This window comes from Metopolophium dirhodum, chromosome 4 (assembly GCF_019925205.1).
Source record: "Metopolophium dirhodum isolate CAU chromosome 4, ASM1992520v1, whole genome shotgun sequence".
Taxonomy (NCBI): Eukaryota; Metazoa; Arthropoda; class Insecta; order Hemiptera; family Aphididae; genus Metopolophium; species Metopolophium dirhodum.
Window position 1 is genome coordinate 355,921 of NC_083563.1, and position 11,773 is coordinate 367,693.

Genomic DNA, 11,773 nt, shown 5'->3' on the forward strand with positions numbered 1-11,773 from the left:
CCGATTTCGTTTGGTTTATTATTGACGGCGGTAGTGGTGTTATTATTAATAACGGCGGCGATTATCGGGGAAGCCGTAGATGAGGTAGACGGAGATTTGATGTGATGAGAGGTAGAGGTAGGTAGTGGCGTTATGCTGTTGTTGTTTTTAATTACGACATTTGAGTTTGACTTTGTGTTTTGTTTTAAGTTTGATGCGATGTTTGCATGAGTAACTTTAATTGTATTTTTGTTTGCGTTTTTAAGAATTGTTGGGATATTCTTTCTGTACGGGGATTTTATTAAAGGCAGACTGCCTGTTTTATCTTTGTTATTCATTACGAAGTTTGGTCGATATTAAATAATCGTTAAAAACATATTACCTGTTTATCGACCGTCAGCGTAGATAACGGAGCACTATACTGCTATCGGAAGCTATATAAATGCGCACAATTTCGAGAGCTACACACGTGTTTAACTGTCGGTGGTCAACATGCTCAACTTTATTAAAAACTTTTTATCAGACAGAACCTTCCAGGTTAAAGTCAATGGCCACCTCTCTCAGGTATTCAAACAAGAAAACGGTGTGCCTCAGGGCTCCACTCTATCCGTCTCATTATTTCTAGTTGCAATCAACGACCTTTGTGAAGAAATCAAATTCCCCGTGAAATCATCACTTTTTGCAGATGACTTAAACATATGGTGCTGCGGTAAAAACACCCAAAATATACAACCCGTATTACAAGACGCACTCTTATCTCTAGAAAAATGGTCATCAAAATCCGGTTACCGTTTCTCCGCCCCAAAATCTCAGAGCATCATTTTCACCCTTCAAAAAAAATACCAGACATTAAACATAAAAATAAACAATACCCCTATACACAACACAAGACTTTTAAAAATATTAGGAATCGTATTCGACACAAGAAATAATTGGTGCGCCCACCTGAAAGAACTTAGAAAAACAACAATAACAAGAATAAACATCCTCAAGATGTTGGCCCACACATCTTGGGGCGCAAATTCGTCCTCACTCAAAATGATATACAAATCCATCATACTTTCAAAACTAGAATATGGGTCCTTCCTCTTCATAAATGCGAGTTCTTCGAACTTAAAAATGATCGAAACAGTGCACAATTCGGGCCTAAGATTAGTCTCTGGAGCATTTCGTTCGAGCCCAATCCCCAGCCTACTTAACATTACTCAAACCCCCCCCATTTGCCTAATAAGGAAAAAGAATGCCATGCTTCTAGCCGCCAGGCGTACACAAAACAACCTCCCCATACATCAAGGTATCGAAAACCTCCTTCAAAACACAAATATTGATATTTCCGGAATTATCAGACATGAAGGTCCCCTCACTCCCCCGTGGATCATGGATTTCAATATAAACACCACATTATCCTCACTCCCCAAAACCGATACTTTGCCCAGCATATACAGAAAAGAATTTCTTTCAATCTCGGAAAATCACCAAGAGCATACTAAGTTTTTCACCGACGGTTCTAAAACAAACTTGGGTGTAGGAGCAGCAGTGGTATATAACGAAACAAAACAAATGTTCAAGCTACCAGATTTCTGCTCAGTCTTTACAGCCGAAGCAACTGCGATTTCCCTAGCTCTCGACATAATATATGAAAATAGAATGAATAAAGCCATAATCTTTAGCGACTCTCTCAGCACCTTAACCAGTATCCTAAATATCCACCAACCCAACAGTATATCCGGAAAAATCCACAACCAGATACACCGCCTCAAATCCAATACACAGACCATCATTTTCTGTTGGGTTCCTAGCCACGTCGGAATCCGAGGTAATGAATTGGCCGATACTTTTGCCAAAGAAGCCATCTCCTCCCACCTCTCCCGACAAATCCACACCTGTACTTTTCAGGACCTCAAAACTACCATCGACAACCACATTCTAGCCCAATGGCAGATCCTATGGTCAACTCTACACACCAAGCTCAATAAAATAAAGCCCACAGTCTCCCCATGGCCATCCTTCTTATTACCTAGACGCCAGGAAGTAATATTAAACAGACTTCGGATAGGCCACACATGGGTGACTCACAAACATCTTATGGACAGATCCGAACCCGAACAATGCCAAACTTGCGGTGAAACCTCCACGGTTGAACACATAATATGTCACTGCCGTAAATTCGCCGACATCAGAATTAACCTCAACATATCAGACAACCTGGAAGAAGCCCTTAGCCCACAGTCTATCAACATAAAGCAAATAATTAACTTTTTAAAATTAACGGGATTATATCACTTAATATAACCTAGATATTTCTCAAACATACTGTTCATTATTATGTACTCATTTTTCTATTTATCTTTGTATCTATCTATTGTTATTTTCATATTCTATTTCTCTGTACATATCACTATTAATGTTTCTTTTTGTTAAAAAATATTAATGTTTTAATGCCAATAACCTTTGCTGTTGCGGCTTATGTAAATAAAAAAAAAAAAAAAAAAACTTGTTACGTAGGTAATATTTGTTTGCTTTTATCGACCATTTAAAAGGAATAATAAAGATTATTATCTAGATATATTTTTATAATACACATGATATTATTATATGACTTTTAAAAATTTGTCACGGTAGAGAACCGATGTTATATTTTATACAATTCACACTGTGCCGTAACCCGAATATTTTCTTAAACACACTAGCCGTATCGTTTAGTGTCAAGCAATGGATGAACATACACAGCGGTGGCAAGCCTGCAGGGGATATCAATTTCAACCCTAATTTTGACAAATCGCATTATAATATTAACAGATTTGAGTATATTTATATAAATTTCTCAAATCCCGGGAAGTGTCAAATCGGTTGTACAATGATTTTTACGAAGTGTCAGCTTTCGATACCAGGTTGTGTGTATTTTCCTTTTGCTGATTTGAAGAATAATTCAACTCATTTTATTCAAATGTATCATAATAAATACATTTTTTTTTAAACACAATAAAAACATAATAACGATGACGAGTCTTACATTCTTTCCCGCAAAACAATGCAAATAATTATCAAAATCAGAATGAAATAAATATTTGGTAAAGTTTAACGAACTTAACTTAACGTTGTTAAGTAAAGGCAATTTACTATACTACTATAGTACTATTATAGGGCATCGGCCGAAGTCACTTGACAATATTGCAATCAATACCAATACAATTTTGTCAACTGTCGTCACTGAATTATTTTAGAGTGCGATACACTTACTGGACTATAAAGCTATATATAGTAATAACTCCTTAATAAATAAAAACAAATGCATTTTCTTCTTTCAATTTACTTGATTGAAATACACAGTGTATAATATTAGAGTTAAATTTAACCCCGCGGACTACCTTAATCCGCAAATGTATTTTTAAAAAACAATGTTAACGATAAAATAAAATTAAATGTGAATGAGACAATAAATATAAACAATACTCGTGTTATAATAATATGTTTATATTAATTGTTATTATAATTTAGACGGTCATCAGTTATTGGCCTATGTTTTATTTCATGTTCACTTGACACTCGTGTGTCACGTTCTATCGACTATAACGTAATAATATGTTGAACACATTTCCCGGGATGAATTTCAAAAGGTCGTTGGCGTAACGTATGGGTTCACGTAGCTCAAAGGATCGACTCTCGGTTAGGTTACACCGTGACAATTACGCGATTGTGGACTTTTTAATTATGGATTTTGTTTAACGCCCAACATAATCAACGTGGCTATAGCTAAAATGTAGTAAAATCAATATTATACGCGACTGCATAGTAATTATTTTTAGAAACTTAGTTATACATAACTATTATATTATAATATATAGTTTTAAATAGTGTTTGAAGTATGAAATATTTCATAAAAACGTGAAACATTGAAATTTTTTTTTAACACAATGTTCAGTGTTATAAATTCTAATGTAAGAATTCAGTATACTATTGCAGTATACCTACTTGTATCATTTAAACATTAAAATATTTTAAAATGTTGAATACCATTTTAAATGTATAATACCAAACGTTAGGTATACATTTAGGCACCATACAATTATGAAGGTGATTTATGACAATTATATGTAAATATAAAACTTATTTAAAAATAAAACAAAATTTTTAAAATACTGAAATATTTCACACATTTGAAATATTTCATTTTTTTAAATTTCATGAAATTTTCAAACACTAGTTATAATAATAATATCATTAAAATAATTACAATTAGAAAAGTTACCTAACAAGACAATTAGCGAGATCATTAAAAATTAAATATTAAAAGTTAAGCGTTAAAAAATAGCAAAATGAATACCTATAATATATATATATTTTTTTTTTAATCATAATAAAAAATGTGTGTTGACTTTTTAAATAATGTAATAATGTAAACAAAAACATATTTTAAAAATCGTTAATACATGTCGTGAAAACACGCAATTTGACTAGCCGAGATACAGTTTAATAAAATTTAATAATATTTATAATATTATATTAATTTACATAGGTACCAAGTAACAGGATTATTAATTAGTCTTATTAATTACTCTCGTTGAATAATACGCATTTATAAGCTTTGATCATCGCTCACGGAAACTACAATACAGTTACAAAACTGTACAAATGAACGGTGAAAAAAAGATTTTATATAGCACAAAAATAATTTTCGTTTACAATTTTAGATTCTGAGCGGAGCGATGAATGTATTAATTTTACAATAACGTGTGTTTTTTGATTTTTTTAATTTTTAATTTAATTTTTTAATTTTGTGTCTGTCACCACCGTTTGGGGCAATAAAACTGCTTCGATTTTCTTCAACAATATCTTGTTCGATAGGAAAGTGAATTTAGTTTGTGCTTTCGATAGGTAAAATTTTAAATTTAATTTTTAAATTAATTACAACATGCATTTTTAATTTCATATTCTCTAACGTAATATTATTTAATTATTCTGAGTATTCGATCAATAAAAATCCAATTTTGGACAAGTAGCTTATTACTTAGTTCTTAGAACTTATAAATATTTTATGTTGTTTGTAATGACTTAAAATAATGTAAAAAAACGTTCAAAGTTTATGAAAAATTTTACAATAATGATGTATAAAAATAATAATTTAAGTACATTTAATAGTATGTATAATAAATTAGTATCTATTTGCGCAAAACATAATATATTAAGAGGAGACCACACGGACATTGGTTGTTACATCTTACAAACGTATACAACATGCCAAATTTTACGTTCACAATAACACAATATTACTCTGTAATTTCTAAAATTAAAGTGAATTTACATTTTATAAAATTTTAAGTGCACCTCGGAAGATTTTATTGGTATTATTATTTCTAAGTAAGTTATGACCATTTTAAAATGTACAAAAAATGTACAGTTTAAAAATGGTCATAACTTAATTCTTAGTAAAAGTATCAATAAAAGCCTCCGAGATATAAGACAGTCAGACAGAGACAAAAAATTTCCAATGTGGCGTCCTCTTAATATTAAACCGTTATAAACATGAATAAATATATTAGTTTATTAACTGTTGGTAGGTACTACCATCACACAGCTTTCCACATGCTACAGTTTAAGATCCACTCATAGAGTAATACTCTATGAAACCACGACTCTTTATAGTAATATAGTATAGCATTAATAACATATTATAGTGTATTATTATACAAAGTATATTGACAACTATTGATCTTATTGTCTGTCAAGTCAGGTCCACAAGACGATAGTGAAACGCTATATTCTTATCAGTGTAGCCGAGTAATAGACAATTATTAATCGCTGATAAAAATTAAATTAAATTTAGTTTTATTGTTTGACTAATTTAGTAAGTACTTATACAATTTTAAGTGTAGATACGTTTTATTACGATACATATTTCGTAAGGCAATTCATATAACTGTGTACATGATTTATTATTTTTTTTTGTCTGGGGGGAGGGGTTTGAGTGGGTGAATGTAAGTTCCTACACAAGAGTAGTAGGTACACAAAATACATACGTTAGTTCCTACACGATAGAAAAATGTACATATGTAAGTTCCTACACGGTATAAACCAGGTACGTATGTTAATTCCTACACGGCGGAAAAAGTTAAATATGTATTATATGTATTTAAAAAAATAAATATATGATGATTAAAAAATATAATAAAGATCGTTATAGAGCATTTTCACAAATAAATAAGATATACCTAATATGGCGATTAAAAAATATAGGTAATAAAAATCGTTATAGGGCATTTTCACAAATAAATAATATAATAATATGGTGATTAAAAAAATATAAAAAAATCGTATAATACGAAATTTTATATTTTATGAGGTTTATTTCTATAACTTAACATAATCGTATTGATTAATTTTGTTCGTTGTATAATCTGAAATTTGTTTATTTATGAAATCTTCTTTTTCGGTGTATTTTTTTACTGATTTTTGGTTTTTTGTTACTAATTGTGGTTTATATTTTAATATATGTATTTACTTGAAAAAGTTTGAGAATTTCAATAATTTTAAAAATATGTGGATGTTGGTGATAAAAATTTGAGTTAAAATCTGAATGAAAACTTTCACATGCGTTTGTCGTATAGACTCTATCAGTCTTGTCGTATTTTCCCGTAATTTCGTGGGTATACGTTTTGCTTTAAATGAAGTATATTTTAGTGTATATTAGTTAGCTACGGCTGGACCGAGTATTAATAAAACGATACGCCTGTTGGTGCTGTGGCATAAATGAAAATAATTCAGATTATACAACAAACAAAATTAATCAATACGATTATGTTAAATTTTTAAGTTATAGAAATAAACCTTATAAAATATAAACTTTTGCATTATGCGATTTTTATTATATTTTTAATCATCTTATATTTATTTTTTTAAATTCGTATAATGCATATTTAACCTTTTCCGCCGTGTAGGAACTTACATATGTACCTTTTACCTAAAATTATCTTTTCACATACCTACACTAATAATTGCCTTTTTTTCAGGGCATGATGATAAATAGGTACCTTAAAATAATATAATGCTTTGTAAGCCACCGACCCCTCCCCCTTTGCGTGCAAAAGTTATGTATAAGGCTGTGAGGACTTTTAGTTTTTTCATATTTGCCTAGAAAGTTCACAGAGCAATGTGAGTGATGCGTAGGTATTAAATATGGTTCATAACACAATAAGATTATATTCAAAATTTTATTTTTGCATATTTTGTCATTATATCATATCAATGCATATTTGAGTACATTAGACAAATTAGGAGCATAATAATAATATAAAGATATAAAATTAAAAATTTTGATATTAAATATTATATAACATGTAAAATATTATTTTCCAAAATAAATGTGTACCAATATTATCGGTTAAGTAATTCACCTGACCTATATAACGTTGCAATAACACGTCGTTTAGGAAGTAAATTTCAGTTGTCCGTCATAATTTATCGCATACCTATACATCTGCTGTTTGATTAACATGCATTTAATTTTTCAAGTTATTATCAATTATTTAAAATATTTTTTTTTATATTTTTTATCGTATAAATATTATAATTATTTAGGTAGATAGTAGGTGCCTACCATATTTCATATGATGTTAGATTTTTTAGAGCATCATATTCTATGAATTTGTTTTTTAAATGCATAACTGCATAGGTACTTATTTTGAGATTTAACCCCTCATATCCTACTTTTGTTTGATTATCGTGCAATTAGTTTTTCAAGTTATATTACTACACCTTTTAAAATACACTATAATATTATTTACTAACATTTTCATGAACTAAATATAAATACCTAATTCAAACTGTACGTCGCCGCTCCCAGAGGCGTTCCGAGAGTTATCGAACGAAGTAACTCCGGAAAAGCTCCGGAAACCAAAATGAATGTAAGTCGAGTATAAACGTATAATTAAATATTAATATAAATATTATTTATAATCATTAAAGTGACTATGGAAACGATAATGAAACACATTACCTGACTATTTGAAGTTTTATTTCTAGGACTAAAGTCACTGTAATTATCACCCATATTGGCTATAATATTATATCCTTAATAATTCTGTATTATTTCAATTTGTTTATAATAATTTAGGAGTCGTAAAAATATTGTGAACACACAGAGGAACCGTGGGATGAAAAAGTTTAAATACCTCTGTGATAGGCAATAACAAAATCAAACTTATAAATTATAATAGTTGAAAAATTAAAAGCAATATAATATGCGTATTATAATGTAATTTAAATTGTGCGTTTCTTATATATATATATATTTTTTTATAAGGGTTAAGGCTTCAACTACTAAGGTCATTAGCCTGTGGTACTGTGGGACAGGGTACTGTAGATTTTTGTTTACACGTTTGTGTTTGTTTTGGCAGAATTTTTGATTTGAACACCCGTTGGTACCTGTCATGTCTGGTCGGGGGATGGTAGCCTTTCTCTCCAGACAGATGTCTGCCGCCCGGAAAGAAATGCCGCCTGTGACCGAGGTTCGAACCGGCGACGGTGCGCATTGCAACCGACGCCTTAGTCCGCTCGGCCACTCCGTCCCCCGTTTCTTATATTATGTTATTAAAAAAGAATATTTTGAATAAAAATATTATACTTATACTATAATTATTATTGTTAATTAGTTGTATATAACTTTATCGGAAAAGTTTCTCGATTCAAAAAATGTGCATATAAAAATATCGTAATACCTATTATTATATTGTTATTGTCGTTTTTCATTTCTGTGTTATCTTTAGGAATGCTCGTCGGCTATCATAGGTATTCTCGTATCATTATTCATTAAATTTAATATTAATTGTGTACCTAATAATTAATGATTTAAGCTTTGTATAATATAAATTTAATAATTTTAAGTCGGGTTGGGTTGTGAGTAATACAATATTAAAAATACGCAGTTATATAACATTTTTGTAGAAAAAATACTATTTATTTATTTTATTTTACGGAATAAATCCATTTGCAATAGTAATATATAGTGTACAGCTTAACAAAACATATGATGAATATTTAGTTTAGTGATTACATATTATTTAAACATAGATTGGACGGCAATTAGGTGTTGGCATTCGACTGAGGGTCGAACGTGATTAATGAGTGTCATGCAGGTACGACAATAATAATATTATAATTTTCAATAATTATAATATTTACATAATATATCTAATATGTATTATCATAATACCTATAGTATAGTTGTAGTCCGTAACTCGTAAGCGTATAGGGTTCGGTTGGGCTTAATTTTGCGCGTCATAATCACATGCACGCGTTTATTATATTATGACGTTATTTCGTTAATAACTCGACTCGTGGTACAATATTTTGAATAATAATACCCACCCACAAGTGCATTGATACGAGTAGGGCTAACTGTTTGTTTTCAGACTTTCGACAAACAATATTCGCATGAACGACGGCAAACCGAAAAAAAAAACAATTCGAATAATAATTATCTGGCGACATAACGATGACAGTGTAAATTCTACAATCATACATATTATATAATATCTATTATATTTTCAATAAATAATTAGTATTATTAAATACTATTTATAATCAATGGTATAACCTATACAAGATCATTATTATGTTGATATTTTCATTTAATTATTTACCTAATGCGTGTATTAATGTTAATATTAATGCTTCAAAGTAATACATATTTTATAACGATATAGAAATCTGTATTTTCAATGTAAATTATTTACATCAATTACTTAAAGCAAACATTATAATCCTTTTGCTAAATTTCAGTACCTAGTTAACTAAAATTATTAAGTACCCAAAACTTTCCATATTCGAATATGATTAATTGAGTTGATCATCATGATATACATATTTATATATATTTTGTATGATTAATTAACTAGGTACCTACCTAATATTATTAAAACAATAAGTGATATTTATATCAGATAATTCAATGGAATAATAATATTATATATGTCAATAGAATTTTTTTTTTGTCCTAAATAATATTGGCTCATGTGATGGCCATTAGTTTAAAACTGTTATTTTTATAAGTCATGTTATTACTCCGTTGTGAAAATAATATAATATTACGGGCGTCGCCCATCACCGTACCAACTATAAATTATTGATAACGCATATGGTACAAAACCGCACACAAATTAATTCGATATTACCGCACACTCGTATTTTATCAGATTTTCAAATATAATCACTTTTCGAATTGCGTTATTTTTTGTTATAGATGACTTTCAAGACATCACTAACGTTTAATAATAACAATATTATTATTGATTTATCCAAAATGTATAAATTCCAATGTATTAGTTGCCATACATATTGACGCAGTGACGGATCTTAGAGTAAAATCATAACAAATAACAGAATGAATCCAGTTTGACAATTTCAACTTTCAATTTTAACATAAAATCTTTTTGGACTGGTTACAGAAATTATATTTTTATAAACTATTTTGTTGTCATATATCTAGTTACTTATTAACAAAAACATATCTATGATTCATAGATTTTTCTTGTAGAGGAAAAATATCAAAAAGCACGCACTTGTAACATTGGTATTTTTTAACAATATCAATAAACAAAAAAAAATAAAATATATTTCATAGATATTTATTAAAATGAATATACGTGTTATGCATGTGATATTGTAATGAGTTTTAATGAATACCTGTATCTGTGTGATATCGAACCATTTCCGTATTTGGTATTATAGAAAAATATTGGTTTTATTAAATTCAATCATACGGTATCGAGTCTCTTTTGTATTCGGTATTAAATATTGGAATGCTTCAAATATTATCATGACCTAAATGTAATTAGTAATAATATTACTAATTAAGTACTTATTCATAATATTTTTCATCCTTGTACGCCATGACATGAGGCAATTTTAATTGACTCGAACATATTATGTTGTATATTCAATGCGCCGTTTTAAAAATAAATGTTTTAGTATTAAATAAATAATTAAATTTTATTCACTGTCTGCGTACAATAATTGTATACCACCAGCTAGCACAGCTAGCTCTGATAAGTCTTTAGTTTAAGAACTTTCTCGTTATCAGCTATTCACAACAAGCTGGGAGCTTCACGTTAAAATTCATCAGTTAACACAGGTTTTGCTTTCGAATGGCAATTCATTTAAGAATATTAAGAACAAATAAAAATACCATAGTATAATATACATGCTGTGAATTTAAATAAGGGACTTTAGGAGTATTGTGAAAGAAGGATGTGTTTTGAAGTGGTATTGAATGGCAATCAACACTGTGATGGAGAATGCTGCGATAGTGCTATATTATATTGACTTATAGTGTTGTTGAAACTTGAGAGACCATCGATAAAGAAGTATTTGAAAGGTTGAGGCTGGTGCGGTAACACGAAAAACAAATGATTGATTTCCACTATAATATTATGTTCTTGATTGATAAATAGTTTTAGGTACCTATCAATAATAATATTATATCAACGAACAATTAATTATCTAAGAAATAAAAAATAAAAATAATATATTATTACTCAAAAGTTCATAAAATTTATTTATACAAATATACCTAATAATAATATTGTAATATTTAACATGTTTTATAATAATTATTTTGTTAATGAAATAAATGCAAAATAGGTTTGCTTAGAATCATAATAATATATATTTTGTAAAATTAATTTAAAAAGAAAAATTAATATAGTATAATATTTACAATAATAAAATTTTAACTATTTCACAAAAAATCAAAATAATATTGTACAAGTTATTTTAAAGTTAAACTTCTTTACAAATG

At 29.0% G+C, this 11,773-nt stretch overlaps 1 protein-coding gene across 1 annotated transcript; it reads left to right on the forward strand.

The window, feature by feature from the left end:
• The first annotated feature begins 471 nt into the window (after nucleotides 1-471).
• Nucleotides 472-2,271, forward strand: LOC132942682 (uncharacterized). Its single transcript, XM_061011283.1, has one exon. It carries the CDS (start codon nucleotides 472-474, stop codon nucleotides 2,269-2,271), a length of 1,800 nt encoding a protein of 599 aa, XP_060867266.1.
• Nucleotides 2,272-11,773: the final 9,502 nt, after the last annotated feature.